Source organism: Ailuropoda melanoleuca, chromosome 2, assembly GCF_002007445.2.
Source record: "Ailuropoda melanoleuca isolate Jingjing chromosome 2, ASM200744v2, whole genome shotgun sequence".
NCBI classification, from domain to species: domain Eukaryota; kingdom Metazoa; phylum Chordata; class Mammalia; order Carnivora; family Ursidae; genus Ailuropoda; species Ailuropoda melanoleuca.
This window is the reverse complement of record NC_048219.1, coordinates 153,238,532-153,259,684: the sequence shown is the minus strand read 5'-3', so window position 1 is coordinate 153,259,684 and position 21,153 is coordinate 153,238,532. Positions and strand designations below refer to the sequence as shown.

General features: G+C 35.0%; 1 protein-coding gene across 2 annotated transcripts in view; it reads right to left on the bottom strand.

The window, feature by feature from the left end:
• ITGAV (integrin subunit alpha V) overlaps window positions 1-21,153 on the bottom strand; it is a 93,135-nt gene that overhangs the window by 21,234 nt on the left and 50,748 nt on the right. For both annotated transcript variants that reach the window (XM_034654827.1, XM_034654826.1), the window contains exons 7-17: window positions 19,755-19,880; window positions 17,918-17,962; window positions 17,076-17,119; window positions 16,930-16,986; window positions 14,595-14,647; window positions 14,001-14,203; window positions 8,982-9,173; window positions 6,773-6,818; window positions 5,325-5,432; window positions 3,393-3,451; window positions 1,653-1,807 (exon numbers count right to left, since the gene is read on the bottom strand). In XM_034654827.1, coding sequence (XP_034510718.1) covers window positions 1,653-1,807; window positions 3,393-3,451; window positions 5,325-5,432; window positions 6,773-6,818; window positions 8,982-9,173; window positions 14,001-14,203; window positions 14,595-14,647; window positions 16,930-16,986; window positions 17,076-17,119; window positions 17,918-17,962; window positions 19,755-19,880 — 1,088 coding nt within the window. The remainder of the gene's footprint in view (window positions 1-1,652; window positions 1,808-3,392; window positions 3,452-5,324; window positions 5,433-6,772; window positions 6,819-8,981; window positions 9,174-14,000; window positions 14,204-14,594; window positions 14,648-16,929; window positions 16,987-17,075; window positions 17,120-17,917; window positions 17,963-19,754; window positions 19,881-21,153) is intronic.

Sequence of the window (21,153 nt, the reverse complement as noted above, 5' to 3'; positions counted from 1 at the left end):
TCCCAGAACCCTGGGATCATGCCCTGAGCCGAAGGCAGATGCTTAACGACTGAGCCACCCAGGCGCCCCTGAAGCTTATTTAAATCATGAAGAGTTATTTAATTTAACCAAAAGCTTTTCCTATATTTAAGACGTTCCTGTTTTTTCTTCAGTCTATTCGTGTGTTAAGTTATACTTCTATATTTTACATTAACTCACCCCAGAACAAATCAAAATTGGTCTACTTATTTTTCTTTTTTTAATAAACTGCTAGGATTAGTTTGCCTATATTTGATTTAGTAATTTTACATCTATGTCTTTCTGAAAGACTGGCATGAAATTCTTGCTGGGACTATCCTCCACCACTCTGGGTATCAATTACACTGGCTTCACAGAATTAAGTTGAACACATTTTCTATTCTTCTATTCTTTTAAAGAGCTTAGTATTGGAATGTTTTGTTCTTCATGGTTTGGTAGATATTGCCTATAAAACCATCTGGGACTTGTGTTTCCTTTGTGTAAAGATTTTTAACTGTCAACTCAATTTTTAGAAGGCTAAAATGGCTTATTCAGGTTTTCTATTTCTTTTTATGGCAGTTATGTTATGATTTTCTAAGTATAACCTTGTTTTGTCTAAGTTTTTCTACGTCTTAGCACAAGGTATTATAATATTCTATTACTGTAATCCCTTCTTTACCCGTAGCTATGTCCCTTTTTAATTCCTTATTTTGTGGAGTTAATTTTTTTCGGTTTTATTTTCCCTCGATTTTTTCTTGATCAATCTTTCATTTAAATTAAATAGCATTTAAGGCTATACATTTACTTTATTTTCTGCTTCTGTGACATCCCACACATTTTGATAAGCAGAATTTTCATTACGATTCATTTCTAAGTAGATTTCCATTATGATCTCTTTTTTGATCTATAAGTTATTTAAAACCACAATTCCTTTTGTTATTGCTTTCTAAAAATTGCTTTTGTTATTGCTTTCTAAAAATTGCACCATGATCAAACAGTGTATTTTCTATGATTCCAACTTTTTGAAATCTGTTTAGACTTCCTTTGTGACCCATATATGGTCAATTTTTGTATCCTATATAGGTCTGTTAAATTGAGGTTGTTAATTATGCAGTCTTCCAAATCTTCACTGATGTTTTTGTATCCTTTTTTAAATTTTATTCTTTCTTTAAACATTTTATAAAAATTCATGTTTTGTAACTGATAATTTCAACACCTCAAGCCTTTGCAGGTTTGAAATTTGTTTCTTCTGGGGCAATTACTGCTCATCCTTTCCCCAGTGAGTCTGGCTCACATAATTCACATTAAACTCACAAGTCAAATTTTGCCAATGTAGGTTTTTAACTGATTGCTTATTTTTTTGGACCCTGGAAATTTGTATTATGTTTTGAGAACAAGCAATACTTAAGAAAATATGTTTGGTATAATTTATTCAGTAGCATTGTTGTAGAATAGCCATTTGGAATATCCAGTTTGCCAGGAGCAAAAATCCATTACTCAGGTTTGATACTTTAAAAAGCCAAATTTTCCCAAGTGTATTCTTCGGTGTTTTCATTTTGATTTAATATGAAAGACTTTATACAAAGTGAAAATCACTTTGATTTTTAAAAATTAGTAAAAAGTAAAAGATAATGAAGCAGAAAACTATCTCTTACCCGTAGATATGCGATTAGTTCCTCACACTGCATCTGTCCCCCCCTTGAAATGGTCATGTTCTTAGAGTGACCTGGCGACCGGTTATGGAGAAATAGTGCTCGCCGAATTGCTCCTTTTTGTTTGAGCTTATCCAAAAGAAGTTCCACCTGGAAGTCTATACAAACCAAAGGATTTATAACTAACATAATCTTTATGGACACCTATCTGTACTAGATACCTAGAGTTTTCATGTAAACAGAGATATTTACTTCTTAAGAAATAATCTCCTTGTAATTCACTAAAAATGTCTACACAATGTAGTGAGACTATAACATGTGAATTCTGAATAAATATTTAAGAGTAAATAATCAATCCAATGATCCCCAAGGTAATGCCATATATTAATCCAGACAACAGATAATGATAGTAATAAAAAAACTATCAGATTAAAGGGAAATGTTTTTCTTTTAATTTAAGCAGAGAGAAAGAAGTTCAGGGCATGAAATGTATGTGAATTAAGACTTCCACCATTAATGCAAGTAGCAGCAATTTCTTGCTGTTTAAGAAATATTTACTAATATGTATGTACCCATACCATTTTATTAGACACTATGATGAATAAACAGTTTGCATCACCTGCAACTACTACTTCTATTGAAGCTGCCGTATCAGATTGTCAGATAAATATGTCCCCGATGAAGCAGGTGACCAAAGTTGACTGGATCAAGAATTATCTTAAAATGAATGTGCAACCAATAGTCTGAAGCACAGTTGTTAGGGTGACTTCCTTCTAAGATTCAGTTCCTCTTCAAGTAGTTTCTTCAAAGTGGACAAGAGTGCAGACCTTTAGAACCAACTTTCTAAGTTTCTCTAAATGTTGAACTTCATGTCAAATTGGGTGAGAACACAGGGTTATTTTGCTTGCAGGTCTGTTCTGCCCACCCACACTGCCCTCCTTGTATTTCTCAAACACACTAAGCATACTCCTGTCTCAGGCCTCTTGAAGTCGCCATTTCCCCTGTGCAAAATACTCCTCCAGACATCCCCTAGCTCCTTCATTTCCTTCGGGTCTTTACTGAAAAGTCATCTTCTAGCGATGCCTTGCCTTGCTCCTCTATGTGAATTTTCATGCACAAACACATACCCAAAAGATTCAGTCCTCTTCCCCTGCTTTATCATTATTTCTCAGCACTTGTCACTAACATAATGAAAATATGTTAAATATGTTAAATTAATTAAATATAAATGGCAACAATCACTTAGCTCTCCTACTTTGCTCTCTGGACCATGTAAACCATTTTTTTGGAAAGAAAGATTCAAGTTAGGAGCTTGTCATGTGGGTTAAATTTAGTGGCCCCGACTTCTTCTTCCACCATTTCTAAAGCACTCCTACTCCTGAGATTGCTGGAAGTTTCTCTAACACATAAAATATCAACTCTTCAGTAGATCATCTATTTATAAACAATGATACCCATTTCCCCTAGAGTTCATTTATCTCTCACTGGTAATTGTTTAACCTTCTGAAGGCTATATTTACCATTCACTGGGCTACTTTGTTCACAACGTCAGTAAGTATGTATTCTATCCAAATTAACTTAAAAGTCAACAAGATAATTATGTTGCATTGTTAAGTGTCTCTAAGCATAAATGTCAAATGAAGAACAACAATAACAACTGTGTTAACTAATCAAATATCTTAAAATACTTCCTGAGTGCTATAGACGCAGAATCATTATGCAATGTTTCCACAGAACACTTACTAAGTTTCGTGGGAAGTGCTCCTTTGCCATCTGCCTTTAAGCAGAACTTGACATTAAAACTGTAGAAAAATAAAAATATATACAAATCCTATAATCAGTTTAGACATATTTTTGAATACCACCCCTAAATCTCACATTTCTAATACACAGTTTATATAGTGAAGCCTTTTGTATCTTTCCTCATGTCTTAATATTATTCCTGAAACATGAAATTACACAGAATAACCTAACTCATGTTTCGGTAATTTAAGCACATTTATTTTCATTGTACCTTGATGGGGGAAAAAAAAGGAAGAAAAAGAAAAGAATCTCCTAACTTCCTCTCACGTTTACAGAACCTATTGATAAATCTCAATGAGGGAAATGACCGACCAGATTTAAAATAACATCTCATTTACTAAAAAGCCCCACCAAAGCTTCCTTTAATTAGAAAGCTCTCTAGAACAGTGTTTTTCATGATTTATTAATGGGCTGTGAATGGGCTTATTAACCAGTCATGAAATTAGTTTAATGGGTTGAGTTAGCCACGATCTTAAAAAAGTAAATCAAATAAATAAAATTGACTGAAGTTAAGATTTCATGGAACTTTTGTTTAAATTACATACGTGTCTTTAGTGGATTACGATGCAAAATGCTATTTCATACTATGTGCCATAATCAAAAACATATGAAAACTACTGTTTAGTGTATTCAAAACCTTTGAATTATTTGCATAATTTAAAAGATATTATTAGCAACTTCACAGGGGCATGCAGAGTAAATGAAGGGAAGAAAGACAGTAAAACTTAAAGCCAAAATCTGAAAACAACTTCACTGCCAATCAATAAAATTAAGACAAAATGTTAAATTTTTAATGCAATCCAATGAAAGAAATAAATTTTGAAAAATGTTTTTATTAATTATAATAATCCAAAAACAAAATCAGCAAAAATATTTTTTCATTAGCTCTTCTGAAGTAAAATTTTCCCAGCTTCCAATCATTCCACCCTCCATTTTGCAGAAGTTCTCTGATTTTTCTGTGTAACCAAGGAACATAAAGAACAGCATCCTCCAAAGTAGGGTACTCATGGTAATTTTAGTAGTAAATGGGTCAAGATTTTTCTTCATTTAATATTTATCTTGACATGTATGAGAAAGGCACTGGGTTTCTCTACCTTATTTTAAAATGTTTTTAAGTAAAACATGAATCAATTTAAAGAAAAAAAAACTTTAGGGATGCCTGGGTGGCTTAGTCAGTTAAGCATCCAACTCTAGATCACAGCTCAGGTCTTGATCTTAGGGTCATGAGTTCAAGCCCCACATTGGACTCCACGCTGGGCGTGGAAGCTACTTAAAAAAAAAAAAAAAAAAACTTTAAAAAATTATAAATACAGGTAGAATGAAAATATAGCAAAAATCATAGCAAAAAATAGCATACACATAATGGAAACTTGAGAAACACTGGGCTAGAGAAAAATTCAGACATTAAATTTACCAAAAAAATCAGAGTTTTCTTTAGAAACTAGTAAGGGAACAAGTAGAACAACAAGTATATTATAGTGCTAATATGTTACTTATAATATAGATTTAATATATATAATATTTTTCATACAGCTATTCACAGATATTAAATTTGGAAAAGATACCTTTTAAAAATTAAAATGTTCATGGGCCTGTTTAGAATTAAATATAAATGAGTTCTGAGATCTTATTAGCTTTTTCTCCTTTTTGGNCATTTTTTTAAAATGAAGTTCATACTAGTTTACAGCATATTTCTAGAGCCTTCTACATATCTACTTTGGAACAGTATTTCCATAATTCAATCTATGAAAAGACAGTATACTCACAGAAACTGTTTCAGCAATATTTCAGGTCCCCCCCCCATTCGTTTTCAATTGTTTTCATAATGACTGCACCAATCACAATAATAACTTATTAAACTAATCCCCTTACCAGGAAACTTTGAGATCTGTCCCAGGCAGTGGGCAGGTTTTATTGTCTTGATTTAAAATGCTAGGGTATACTTCAAGGCCAGCATTTACAGTTACAACTGGTCTGGCCCTGGTTAAAAAAAAGAAAAAAAAAAGGTTATTTGAAATGTTAGACTGACCTAAGCATCTTAGGTTTACATTCACTGTGTATGTAAGTGCAACGTTTACTCAAGCATTGTTTATAATAGCAAAAGAATAAAAACAACCAAAACACAGAATGACAAACTATTCCTGTTTTCCAGGGACTGTGCTGATTTTAGCACTGAAAGTCCCATGACCGTAAATCCCTCAGTTCCAGGCAAAATGGGACAACTGGCCAACCTATCTGAACTCAGTCCACCCCAGCAGAATGGTTAAACATGTTGTGGGGCATCTACCTAACGCAATGCAGTACAGTAGAGGAAGTGGGCAGCATAAATCCATCTGTGTGGATGCGAGATGATCTCTAAGATATAGCCAAGATATAATTTTTATATGAGAAAGAAAAAAAACCCACAATGTACAAAGGATGCATACAAACACACAATTTTTTAATGCACAGAATATTTCTTATAAACCAGTAACTGACATGAGATAAAGTATGTTTTTTTGTTTATGACCTTTCTGTACTGTTTGAGCTTTTACTACATGCATTATTAATTCTTTGATAACAATTTTAAAAACTGAAGTGATAAATAGCTTTCCAAAGTTCAGATGCACAGATTGAACCCTTTATAAAAATCTAGTAGGCTCAGGTCAGCATGCCTATCTCAATCATGATAAATCCTGGAATCTATAGGAACACACAGGTGGCGCCAAGTTGGCCGACATAAATTCCATTACACAGAACTAATGTTAGTTATCCCGGCATGCACAAACACATCCCATGGAAGTGCAAACACCTTAATCTACTTGGGATGCCAGATGGTAGCCTAAAGCATGCGGAATTGATTAAACATAGAGAATAACCGGGAACATGGATGAAGCTGAGAAATACAGGTAAGTGGATTTATACATATTGCTCTAATAATAAAAATACTGATTTGGGGAGTCATTACATACTGCCCTTGTGCTCACAGAATGCTGTGGCATAAACATCAAGTTAATTTCTTGCCTCTTTAGAAGAAAATGTAAACTCATATAAATTTCAAAGAGATTTAAAATGCAGGAGAATTATTTTTTAACACAATTTAAAAACAAAGAGGAAAAAATCTGAATGCTTTTCTAAATTAAAAAATCTACACCTTTCTCTCCTTTGGGATTTCCTTGTGTAAATGCTACCTGCCTGTAGCAATACTTGACGAGAAAGAACAAACAAATTTTATCATTACTTCAAGAAAATTAAACTGCAATTCAAACACTGGACTTAACTATAAAACTGTCAAATAATTCAGAGTATTCCTATGTTACAGGATATGGAAACATGCTCACCTGTATAATACAGCTCTATCTACACCAAAAGCTCCTACAATTAAGTCTTAAAAGAGAGTAGAAAAACATGTGAATAATAATAACAATAATTTTCTTAAATTCACATACCATTCTATAAAACTTTCAGTGCATATAATAAAGATTTAGACATAGTTTCAAAACTGTTCTTCATTAAGTGGCTATAAGATAATATCTAAAAGGTGAAAACATACGAAAACTGTAAATAAGCTATCATCAAATGGCAAACACTCATCATAAAGCTAATCTTTCATCTGGGTGGATGAGTATCTTTTTAATGGATACTTCGTAAAAATCAGCAACAGTAAGGAAGTGTATATCACCTAAATACACATACCCCTCAGAGGAAAAAGTTTTATCGGTGCCTGTGGGTTTTACAATTTCATTACAAAATTCATTATAAATTTAAATTTCATTATAAATTTTTTCAGTGTTTCAAAAACAAAACCAAAAGGCACATTACATTTATGTAGAATACTTAGAATAATATGAGACAGCATTCAAATTAACAAGAATAGAATGCATTAATTTTTATATGCAGCTGGTAACAACAGGTTCATGATTATGAAAAAATGAAGAGCTCTATCTCATAGTACACCTAAGGTAAACCTGAGGAAACCCTTTCTAAGCAAAACATACATGAGAAACCATAAAAATCAGTAAGATTGGATTACATAAAAATTAAGAACTTTTTTATGTGCAAAAACCAAATGTGACAAACTGAAAAATATACACATTAAGGAGTTAGAATTTTCAATATTTAAGGCACTGCCACAGTTTAAAAAAAAAAAAAAGAAAAAACATCCCAATAGAAACAAAACAAAGTAAAAAGAAATTCACAAAAGTAAATATATATACAAATAAATAAAAATGCTTACCTCCCCTAATAATTAAAAATGATAAAGTAGAACAAAGTAACATTTTCTACCTCTCATATAGTTTAAAGTTATTTTAAAGGAACAACAGATGACCCTCAGTGTAGGCACGAATTTGGGGAAATTATCACTCACTCTGCTGAGTGCTTAAAAAAGTTGTAAAACCTTCTTTTGGAGGGAGTGGAATTGTAATTTGACAATATGTTTCAACAGACTTTTTTAAAAAGTGCATATCTTTGACAGAGCAATTCTAGAATTTTGTCCTAAGGAAATAATTGGAGATATGTCCTGGAATTACATGCAAGGGTAAAAATGCCCAAACACAAAGTTAAATAAGATACGATACAGACATTTGATAGAATGGTAAACAAAATTCATGTTTAGAAGAATAATTAATAATACGGGGAAACATTCCTGATTTTAAGTGAATAAAATAGGCTATTAACAGTGCCTAAGGCATACTTCTATTTTGTTAAAATACTGTATGAATGCATTGGAAAAAATGACTGAAAGATATGCTTTGTTGTATTTTCTAAAAGTTCTAGAACAAATGTATTGCATTAATAACCAAAAAATCTCTTGAAATAATACTAACAGGTAAAAATCGACTTCCTGCCCTATTTCTAAAAGCACTTTCACACTTGTATATTGGGCTTATATGAACTGTTTCAACAATAAAGGTAACCAATTCTTCTGCATTATATTTCATTTAAAGAATGGACCCATTATGATTGAGCTCCATTATAATACTCCAAAGTATATAAGAGCTAGAAAAAAGGCCTCCCTTCCTGTCCTTGTTCAAACCAACAGGCAAACTCAGGCAAATCACTTTTTAGTCTCTTTTCTCATCCATAAAATGGTATAATAAAGAGATGAGCTAGCTTATATATTCCTCACCAGCCTTACTGGGAGAATTAAATAATGTTTTTTTTAAATCACGATTAGTCAAGTCCATAAAAATGCTAGACCATTAAAAATAAAAAAAAGACATTTAAAAAGTTAGAATGAACATTCAGCTTTTGTTTCTAGCTTCTACAGTATTTTTCTCTGACATTTCATTACAGACTTCAGGACAACAACAAAAGACAAAACTTAGAGTATGTGTTTTATGTTGGAAACTCCCAGGAAATAGAGCTGTCTTTGCTTCATACCCCCTTCAGTGATGAGAATAGTGCCTTCAGTATAGCAGGGGTATGAACAATACCTGAAGTATTTAATTGAAATTATTCATAACATAAATCAAGAGAGCAGTAACTAAAACTATTTCTATTAGGGCTGAAAAACCTAAGAAACTCTATGTATTTCTAGGAAAGCACCTGGATATCCGTTTCTGTCTATATCCGTGGCTCCTTTCATTGAGTAGCCAAAGCTTGGTGGCATGCTCCGGGCAGCCCACTTCCCTTCAAGGATTTGGGATGGTACTGCATTCAAGCCTGTTAATCTTCCATTGAAAATATAAACAATTCCTTTTTTATCTTCACCCCCATATGGTGCAGCAATTGCAATATCTGTAGGGGAAAAAAGAGGGGAAGGAGGGTTGGAGAGAAGTAAGAAGGAGGAGAAGGGGAAGGTGAAGGAAAGACAATGGAGAGTGGGAGGGCAAATATGGAGAGAAAGAAGTCTTTAGTGCTTTAATTTATTTACATGGTAAAGACCTTAATATAGGTATCTTCTGCTTTCCAAACATACTACCACTTTGCTTTTAGGTAAGACCTAAAAGGACCTGTTTTGCTAATTGAAAGAAATCTGAAGAAGATTCGCTTTTAAAAAGAAAAGCCAAAATAGCATTCAGTGTTTGTTTCGCAATAAACCGTCCTAGAGGCTGCACGCACCCGGAACAGCAAGAGTGGTGCCCCTAAGCTCTTTCCTGGGGTATTACATCCAATATCTCAGTATCAAACCACCATAGCACTGAACTGTGTGTATATCTGTACTTTATCTCAACATTTTTTTTGCATCCATTAGCAAGATGTGTCCTAAGGTATCATAAAAGCCTGAGAGAAGTTACTTTTTGGGTCTGGGAAGTTTTGGGGGTCTGGAAAAATTTTCCATATAAATTAATGATAGTTGTTTCTTCACTTTACACCATTTCTGCTTATGAATGTTGTTTTTTTTTTTAAGATTTTTATTTATTTATTTGAGAAAGAGAGAGAGCACACATGAGCGAGGTGGAGGGACAGAGGGAGAGGGAGAAGCAGACTCCCACTGAGCAGGGAGCCCAATGAGGGGCTCGATCCCAGGATCTTGGGACCAGAACCTGAGCCGAAGGCAGAGGCCTAACTGACTGAGCCACTCAGGCACCCCTCTGCTTATAAAAGTTTTCACAGTAAGGCTCTACACTTCTGGATAGCGGGGGGTGGGGCGGAGGACCTGTATTCATACAACTCATTTATCATCATAAATACTGATTCAAAGTTTAGTACCATATCCTCCAATCAAAAGCAAAACCTAATTTAAGGAGATTCAAGCAAAACTGTGTGGAAATGACATTAACTTGGAGTCAGATATTCTGGGTCTGAACTTGGATAAGTCACTTAACCTTTCTGGACCTCAAAATACCTCATCCTTAAAATGGAAAGAAAGGGATCAAAAGCAACAACCTAATTTAAGGAGATTCAAGCAAAACTGTGTGGAAATGACATTAACTTGGAGTCAGATATTCTGGGTCTGAACTTGGATAAGTCACTTAACCTTTCTGGACCTCAAAATACCTCATCCTTAAAATGGAAAGAAAGGGACATGTCAAAACATTCATCTAAGGTTCATTCCAGCTCTCAAAAGTCTAGTTAATTTAAATGTACATGGTTTTTGTTTTGAAGCAGAAGTCAGTCTGGGTTGGAAATTTGAAAGTTATGACTTCATCTCAATCTTGCCCAATTTGTATTAAGATAATACAAACAAGCAAGAAGTTTGAAATTCTTATTTTAAAAAAACAAAACAGGGGCGCCTGGGTGGCACAGCGGTTGGGCGTCTGCCTTCGGCTCAGGGCGTGATCCNTCAATTTGTATTAAGATAATACAAACAAGCAAGAAGTTTGAAATTCTTATTTTAAAAACAAAACAAATAGTCACTATGACCTTTTCTAACTCTGAAATATATTATAAATATGTCCACTTCCCTGTCTCTGATGGTATCATCCTAGACAAGCCATTCTCATCCTTTCCCTGGATCCCTAAAGCAACCTACGTGGCTCCCACTTCTGTTCTTGCCCCTAAAATCCACTCTCCTCAAAGCTGCCAAAGGTTAATATCATGACACCTTCCTTCTGAAAATCCTTCAATTATTTCCCAAAGCATTTAAACACTACCTGATTTCTTTATTCATTCCACCACTGCTCCCCACCTCCCACCCCCAGTTCTATCCCTCACTCACCCTTCCTATCAATCCTGGCCTTTTTCCTCTGTTCCTCAAACATGCCAAGCAAGTTCCTATCTTTGGATCTATTACTTGCTGCTCCCTCTGCCTTAACAGTACTTGCTCCAACATTTTTTAAGCTTTGCTCCATTTATCCAGATCATAGATGAAATGTCATCTAATCAGAGAGGTTTTTCCCTGACAATGAACCCATGCACTCTCCCCTCACTTACACTGTCTAAGCACTATCACATTAACCTGCCGTTTTTTGTTGTTTGTTTTAACCCACAGCCTTTATCACTGTCTGAATTTCCCCATTATGTGTTTACTCTATGGCTCCTCCACAAAACACAGCCTTCATAAGAGCAAGGATGTGTCCATCTCACCTGTGATAGCCCGGAGGTGCCAGCCATTCCAAACTGCCGTGATTATATCTTAACATACAAAGACTGCTTTCAGGCTCCCAGATGCTGCATCCCCTGAGACACCAAAGGCACTTTGATCTCTCATCTTTTAGGTAAGACCATTATGCCCAGGAATACCTCAAACACTGTGAGGATTGCATTCTAATGTCTACTTGTTTACATAAAAGTTGCCCCTAGTGATGCTAAATTCCTTAAGGACATGAATGAGCTCTAATTTATCCTCTCATGTTTAGCCCTTAGAACAGTGTCTGGCCTTCAGGAAGCACCAAACTAAGAATTTGTTATTCTTTTTTCTTTTTAAAGTAGTATTTAAATTATGTAAGAGTCCTTCTTTTATCTTCCTTAGTTTCAAAGGTAAGCATAACTTCTAACTTCACATATGCATTAAGAATGTATTTATCAAAATATAATTTCCCAACAGAAGATAACTCCAGTGTTGAGAAACCATTTTATAAAAATTATCTTTAACTTTTCTAAACTTCTCATTGTTTTATATATTCTAATCATCTTCTCTCTTGGCTGGCATCTGTTCAGTCTGGAAAGTCCTACTTTTTCACTCAACTGACTTCTTCCTTTGAGCATTTCAGTTTTTATTTTCTGTGTTTTCTCCCTCTTTCTGGAGGGGTATTGACAAATACTGCACATTATTATAGAACATAGCTCTACTGTTCTGTTTTCAGTACCCCTCTTGCTGATACCAAGGGTTTCCTAGGGGGTGTCGGTAGAAAGGGAGGAATAAAGATGAATGGCATAACAAAGGGTTAATGTCATCAGGTTTGAACAAAGAAAAGATCCAGGTTATAACTAATACTTCATTTTATATATATGAACTACATATACATATAATCTGTAAGTATATATAAATAGTTACATAAACACAGCTCAGAGCATTCACAATCTTCTATTTGGGACAGTAAGACTCCAGGAGAAACTTGGGGGGAACAAAATCATCCTCTATAGTATCCATCTCTAGAAGTAAAATCTGTTTGTAAAATCTTTGTAAAACTTCGGTATTTTTTATCTGTTGTTTATAACTGTCGTATTCACAGATCACATATTTTGATAAAAATACAGAAAGCAGAACGAGGTGTCAGCCAGATCATGATATTGAGGAAACTTTCTTTAAAGTGGCTGGAATACCCGTAAGACAAAGGGATAGCAAACATTCCCAGGATCTCCCAGAAAACCCAGAGACGGAGGTCCTGCTATAGCAAAGAACTCATTACATTTATTCAAGATAGAACCTTAAATTTGGTCCTGTGTTTTCTAAGTAGCTTTGTTTTCAATAAATAATAGCTTAATCTGTTCTATGCTGTTCAAGTTCTATTTTAAACTTTACACCAGAGTTCCATTTGATTTATGTTCTCTTGTAGTAAAGATCTTTAGGACTCTATTTTAGGAAGCAAGAAGTCTCTGTGAGTAGTTCTCACTAACACTGAAAACATTTAGGGTTAACCTCAGAAATGACATTTCCAGTGCATGACATAAAACTTCCCGAGAGGCAGGAGTGGAATGGTCTTGAAGCCTTAAAAAATGTCTTCCTTTTCCACTACTACTTGGAAGATATGAGTCAATTGTATTTTTGACATTTTCTCTTTAATTTATAACTTTCTTTAAATTTTAAGGGGCATATTCCTACATATTATCGGTTATTCAAAAAACCAACAGTTCAACTCTATTCTGTGATCTTCAGAGAGTTTTGTAATAGTATTTCTTTTTTTTTAAAGGCTTGATAATTTGTAATCTAGCTTTTATTCTAAAATAAAAGCTAACTTTGATTTTTAAAGATACCTACAGATATTAATTAAATTATTAAATGGGACTATAATAAAACAATGAGCTTATATTTTTTACTTGCCCCCACGAGGGGAGTTATAACCTCCTTCAGAATTTCTTAGACAGCCACAACAAAGTTATGGCTTTAAAAATATGAACGGCAAATCGTACCTTTGAGGGATGCAATTGTAGTCAACATGGCCTTGACAATGTACCTGGGTGTGTTTTTTTACTTTTGTATCCAAATGGGACAGTAGAGGGCGCTGCGGCAAAGCAGGACAGAGACAGATAATCCCCACCTTACACTGGGCTCCCTGGGAAGGCGGATTTCCTTTCAGAAATTAACTACAGCAAAATTCTAATTTGAGGTTCTATGAATAATAACTAATGAGAACCCTTTTTTTCCCCCTGCTTTTTTTTTTTTTTTAAGATTTTATTTATTTATTCGACAGAGATAGAGACAGCCAGCGAAGAGAGGGAACACAAGCAGGGGGAGTGGGAGAGGAAGAAGCAGGCTCATAGAGGAAGAGCCTGATGTGGGGCTCGATCCCACAACGCCGGGATCACGCCCTGAGCCGAAGGCAGACGCCCAACCGCTGTGCCACCCAGGTGCCCCTTTCCCCCTGCTTTTTAACGAAAAGGAGCAACTGTCATTTAACCCGGTGTGTCACTGTCAATCAAATGCTTCTTTCCAGGAAGATTTGCTAGTATGAACTTCCAACAGAAGAGGGTAGACACAAAATTAGGAACCCACCGTTGCTGAATTTTGTTTGATCTTACCATTGAAGCCATCCTGGTCCAGATCTCCCAAAGGTGCTATGGCACTGCCGAACCGCGCAAAGACCTCAAACCCATTCAGCTTGGTCGTCTGGAAGTCTCCTGAGGCTCTTTGCAGAGACACGGACACCTGCCCCACCTCTTGGAGTTTGCCGTCAGAACCTCGATCCATGAAAAGAGGTGCTCCAATAAACACATCTGCATAACTAAAAGAACAAAATCTTTCTCACCAAAGCAAGATCAAATTCCACCTATTAATAATGTTTTCTTATTAAAACTCAGTTTCCCTCTTTCCATATCTCTCATAACCAAACTGAAGCATAAAATCACTTCAAATTCAAACCTTCCTCTAACTCCTTTAAGAAACTGTAATTCATAAAAATTACTTTATTCCTTCACATCATAAAAGCTATTGAAAGAAATTATGAACATAGAGGTTTTCTCATAGTCCCGATAAGATTGCTTCAAGCTGGTTCCTTAAATAGAAAGATTAGCAGGAAGGGGACAAAGAAACAGAAGAAAATAATGTTTAGTTTTAGTAAAGCATTCATAAACATGAGAGGAAAACTGTTCCTGCAAACATCTTTTTAAACTTACTCATCCCCATTAATATCGGTGGCAGCGACAGAAAATCCAAAATATGCAGCCATCTGGATAACAAAAAGAAAATGAAATGTTTACATTTCATACAACTAGTTTGGACAGTGAATATATTTGGTATATTTATCAAACAGAAAGGGTTATTTTTTTTTCTCTACACAGTGTTTTTTCAATCTTAATTTCTTCTTTTTTGTTTATTCTATCAACACAATCAGGTAATGAGGCTTTTTTATTTTCCTAGATTTATGGGCAAAACATACCCCATTATATCATTTCAGTGTCTTCAACACATCCCACTGAAATTCAAGTATAATCAATGCTCCTTCCCAGGCCTAATCTATCTCCCTTCCTCTCCACTACTCAACATGTGCCAGACACAGACACACGATCAGAAAGGCATACAGTCACAGACAGAAGTTTTAAATGAGCCCAAGAAGTTATCAGGTGGAGTTTATGAAGGGAAGAGAACAGATAATAATTATTAATAGATCATAACTGGCTCTCCTTATGTGAAAACACTGCTACTCTCAAGAAATCACTCTTTAGAAAGATATTGGAATGACTTTATTCTTGTCTCACATCTCAACTGATTACTTGCCAGTGGCTTTGCTTTTGAAATATACACAGTACGGATGTTTTTGGATTTATTACAGGATTAACACGGAGAGAGAAGGAATGCCCTTTCCCCCACTACAGGAGACTGCTGGCCATCACGGACGAGCAGCCTGGCTGGAAATAAATGTGAATAGAAAAGTTCTAAAGACAGCCCAACATGCAAAGCAAAACTAAGAGAGATGACAGTTTAAAGATGAACTAAGGTGAGGAATGAGTCAACAAATGAAAAAAAGTAAAGTTAGCAAAGCTTCCAAAATTTGATTAGTGGAGCTACCAGGAGGCAATGACACAGGAGATTCCTACATTATCTATTTTGGGTTGATTCAGTATAACTGAAGACAATGAAGGGGGCACTCTGCATTCAATTACAAGATCAGAGGGTGTGAATAAAGTATATTGTATTTGCAGATCAGAGGGTGTGTATAAAGTGTATTGTATTTGCAGTGCAGTTTAACAGAATACTATTTTCGGGTCCCAGTCTTGCAGGATGCTCTGCTTGAAAGTGTAAAGAAAGCAGGGCATTTACTGAGATAAGTTTTACCCTGGGCACCAGGATTGAAATGTTTTCATTTGATTGCTACTATAACCCCATAAGGAAGTTACCCGTATCCCTATTTTTACAAATGATCCACAATATTTACAGTGGCATATACCTTGTCCGATGCAGTAAGACTGAGAATTTAGAGCTAGCTCTGTTCTAAAGCAAAGTCCATATTCCCTCCCCCACCACAAAGCAGCTGAGGAGGAATAAAGAAAGCATCGTGACTGTGTACAACATGGTCAGGAGATATACATGGGCATCCGACAGAAGAAGCTGCTGGAGGTCAAGAAGTCACAGCCGCACAAAGGGATAATCCCCCCTGCCACAGGCCATTCTGTGCTGTGCACCAACCCTGACTGCCACACATGGGAAGAGGTTTCCGGGGACCATGAGTCTACTTCCTTACTCTATCAAGCCTCTCGCCAAGCCCCACAACCTCTACTGAACAAGAAGTGGGCTTGAATCCCACCCAGATCTGCAAACTGACAGACATTTATTTTTCTTGTACTTGATAATTTTCCCTTTGTCGTTCCTAACTTGTCATTTAATTCTCTGAGACATATAATACAAAATGTTATAAAATGCCTGTACCTGCAGAGAATGTCTAGTACCCAAAAGTACTACTTTTTAAAAAATATTTTTTTATTTAAATTCAATTAATTAACATATGATGTATTATTAGTTTCAGAGGTAGGGGTCAGTGATTCATCAGTCTTATATAATCAAAAGTACTACTTTTTAACTGAACAATGTTTTATTTCATCTACTATAGACAAAGTTTACTTATAATATCTATAATGTACACATCTGTGCCAGGCTTTGGTTTGCAACTAATAAAATTAAAAGGCACAGATCATTTCAAAGGAGAATTTAATGTCATCAGTAAAGAAAAAGGAAGTTTTCTGGTTTTGTGTGTATGACACGTATGTGTGCAATTTCTGTATTTCCTTAAAAAACAAGCCATAATGTGCAATTACAAAAGGCTCTGCTTACACAAATTACTTTGGTTAAAGGTGAATTCTTTAAAGCCTATTTTATATTTACAATATTGAATATTAAACCAATATTTATTATATATTCAATGTAAACCATTATGATATTACCAAGAAAAGTTCTAAAACATTAGGAATGCTGATGTTAAAATGTTGAATGAACAAAAACATTTGAAAAGCATACCTGCTCACCAGTAAAATTGTGTAAGGAGGACATATTTTTCCCATCATAAATATAAACCTGTGGAGGAAAAACAAAGCATATGAAATACAGTAAAATATAAGATAACCCAGAGATTTTTTTTTTTAGATTCCTTTTAATTTTCCTACCATTCCCAAAGTCCTCGCCGCTCTTGGAACACCTGAAACAAAGTCTGAAAAGAAAAACATAATTACTCATTTTCAAGACCAATATTGAAAACTGCAGGACGAAATGGATATGTCAGAAGGCGTTAAGTTCTGTTTTGTTATTTCAGTAGAAAACAAATTTAAAAATCTTAAAAACTGGCACTCCAGAATAAATGAACATAACATTTTTTTAACTACAAAATCAAATCTTTACAAAATACAGAAAGATTCTTGAGAACCCTCAGATAAGTGCATGTGTGCCTCAGGCATTTGTAATCTTATTAAAAAGAGCAGTGGCTAAGATAAAGTGACCTAAGAACAAAAGAAAGCTCTATGTACAGTAATGAAAACTAATACAGAGCAAAGTGAAATAGGGTAGAGGTGGCAGTGACCCAGGAATGGGGTCTCTGATTCCTAAATTGAGCTCTGAAGGAAGATGGATGGAAAAACAGAGGATGGGGTAACAGTCTTACAGGCAGAGCCCAGAACGTTACAAATTACATCTACAGAAAGAAGAAACTAAGCCCTTCCAAGAGGACAAAGAAGCTGCAGAAAAACTACAATGCTAGGGGCTGGAAAGGAGCAGACGGGGAAGACACAGGGGCCCCCAGCAACCAGTCGGCTCAACCTTCAGCGGCTGCTAGAGAAAGTTTAACAGAGACCAAGCTCAAGTCAATGTACCAACATCTCCCTCGTTTCTCTTGTTACATTATACGACAATGGTTTCAAACTCCTAAACTGCTGAGGTTTTTCAATGCCACCTGTTTCAAATGCTTAGTCTATATTTTTAAAGAAGGATTAAATATAGTTTAAGGGCATCATACCATCTATGCCATCACCATTAAAATCTCCGACAGCTACAGAATAACCTAAAGGGGGAACAAAATGTGAAACACCGTCAGGGCACAAACATACTTGCTGAGTAGGCTTTCCTTGAAAATATTTTCAAGTAGGGCTGACTCTTGAATAAGGGGTTTGAACTGCACAAACCTAGTTATACATGGATTTTTTTCAATACAGTACAGTACTGTAAATGTATGTTCTCTTCCTTATGGTTTTCTTAGCATTTCCTTTTTTCTAGCTTACTTTATTGTAGGAATACAGTATAGAATACAGATGACATACAAAATATGTGCTAATTGACTGTTTATGTTATTGCTAAGGCTTCTGGTCAGCAATAGGCAATTAGTTAGGTTTTGGAGGAGTCAAAAGTTACATGCAGATTTCTGACTGTGCAGGGGCTTGATGCAGCTAAGCCCTGCATCGTTCAAGGGTCAAAATAATTCCCTTAGTCATGTAATATTTTGTTCTCTAGGGGTAACAGATTTATATGTATACGGTAAATGGATCTAAAGGAAACAGTTAAACACTCAAATAGTATATCTCTATTAGAAAAATAAGACTGCCTTATCAATTTTACAAAGGAGTCAGTTAAAAACAGCAAATTCCTTATAGATATGGAGAAGAGATTGGAGATTGCCAGGGGCAGGGGGTGAAGGATGGGCAAAATGCATGAAGGTGGTCAAAAGGTACAAACACCCACTTATAAATAAGTCATGCGATGTAATGAGAATGTGGTGACTATAATTAAGAATACTGCATTGTATATTTAAAGTTGTAACAGAGTAGAATTTAAAAGTTCTCATTACAAGAAAACAAAATTGTTAACTGTGCGTAGTGATAAATGTTAACTAGACTGTGATGATTATTTCACAATATACAAAAATACCAAATCACTACGTTGTATACGTAAAAATAATATAATAATAAGTCAGTTATACTTCAATTTTTAAAAAATGGTAAATCTGTAATTCATCTTAAAGGAGCAACAAATAGACTTTCTCAATCAGCAAAGTACTATCTCTGTCATGTGTACTTGGTTTAATAAGAGAAATTTAAAGGGAGGTAACAAAACTTAGTAAATCTTAAAGATCATAGTTTAATATCATGAATAACATAGTGAACAGAAACCTAATACTCAGACTGTCTGGGCTTGAATCTTAGAACAGGAAGTTATTAAGTGAGTGACTTTAGGCAAGCTGTGTTGCCTCTTTGTGCCTCAGTTTCTTTACCTACGAAATGGAACAGCAGTATACTTTCATAGACTTGTTGTAAAGATTAAATTAATACAGATGAAGCACTTAGAACAATGCCTAGAATATGTGAGCACACTTTAAAACTTATCTATTATTATTGGAGTGCCTGGGAGGCTCAGTTACTTTAGCGTCAGAGTCTGGATTTCCACTCAGGTCATGATCTCAAGGTTGTGAGACTGAGCCCAGCCTTAGGCTCTGCGCTGGGCTTAGAGCCTGCTTAAGACTCTCTCTCTCTCTCTCTGCCTTCCCCCAACCCCTGCTCACTTACATTCTCTCTCTCAAAAAAAAATTAAATTAAAAAATAAATAATAAATTAAAAACACAAAAGTTATCTATTATTATTAGTTTATAAATAACCACTCTTCAATTTCCACTACTGAAATATAACATAACCTAAGTACTCAATAACAATGTGAAATTGTTACATTCCTGTTCTCTATATTTAAAATAAAAAATCTTAATTTATTTCAACATAAAAGATTTTCCTGCTTAAGGTAGCATATGCAAATTAGGACAAATAACACTGTAACTCCATAAAATGAATCCATATTTTGGTTTTACTCACCCAAGTAACTGTCATCAAAAATAGCTTGAGCAGTTCGAGTTGCTAACTGGTTATTATACTTGATACTGTAAACTTTGGGGTCGTATTTAGATACGATTTCTGCCACTTGATCCGAAATGAGCTGACCTGAAAAATATACATAAAGCAAGTTTCTAATGGGGATTTATGATGCAGACGATACACGGCACCTGCATACACACAAAAAATAGCATTAGAGATTAGTATTTCTAATTCTTAGCCTTAAATAACTCTCCATAATATTAAATCTGAAATTTGATATTTCTAAAGTCATGATTACTTCTATTCAAGCTAGTTCTTAAAATTAGTCACTGATAGTAAACAAAAATTATGAATACAGCATTTGTCTTAATTCACAAAAAAGTCGATGTTAAATAACTGGAATAATAAAATCAAGGGCTGTTTCCCAAACAAATCCATTAGAATTTGAAAAATCTACTGAAACAATTAAATATTTTTACTTTTATAGTAATTGATTCAACTGATTTTTTTTCCCACAAATTATCTGGATACCTTTATGAAGAGGCCTGAATGGGTGAGTTCACTTTTCTTCACAACCTTAAGTTATCAGGTAGATAAGAAAGCTAGAGCACTACATAAAAATCAGATTGTTCCCTACCCCAAGAAAGGTAATTTATCAAATGTCATGAAGAAAATAATCTCTTCATTTCTGCTGTGTCCGAAAGAAATTTATAGCTAACGTTTATCGTCTGTTCCAATCTGTCCGGTCACAAAAGTTGATTCTAGGGTAGGAAAACCTTCTGATTGGGTCAATACTTTATCCTCTGTGCCTAAACAGTACCCAACACATAGCAAGAATTCAGTTAACTATTTCTTGAATCAAAGAACACAGGAAAATCCCATCATCTCTTTTGAATAAAACATTATAATTTTATCTATTTGTATAGGGATAATTCTGAGATCTATGGCAAAGTTCATTCTGACATACTTATTAATTCAGGGTAAAATGTGCAGATTTTAATCTTATAACAAAATATTCTCTGCCAAGCCAGTGAGTCTTTCAGTTACATATCCTAGACCATTTATAATAAAATTCCAATCAACACAGTATCAATTGTCTGTATCAGTCCTAACTTTTAAATAGGAATGAACAGACACTGCATAATACTCAAGGAATTAAAAGAACTTGTCATCTAGGGGCACCTGGGTGGCTCAGTCGGTTGAGCAGACGACCTCTGACTCAGGTCAAGATCCCGAGGTCCTAGGATCAAATCCTGCCTTCCTGCCTCAGCCTCCCTGCCTTGGACTCCCTGCTCAGCGAAGAGCCTGATTCTTCTCCCTCTGCCACTTTCCCTGCTTGTGCTCTCTCTCTCAGATAAATAAATAGAATCTTAAAAAAAAAAAAAAAAAAAAAAAAAAC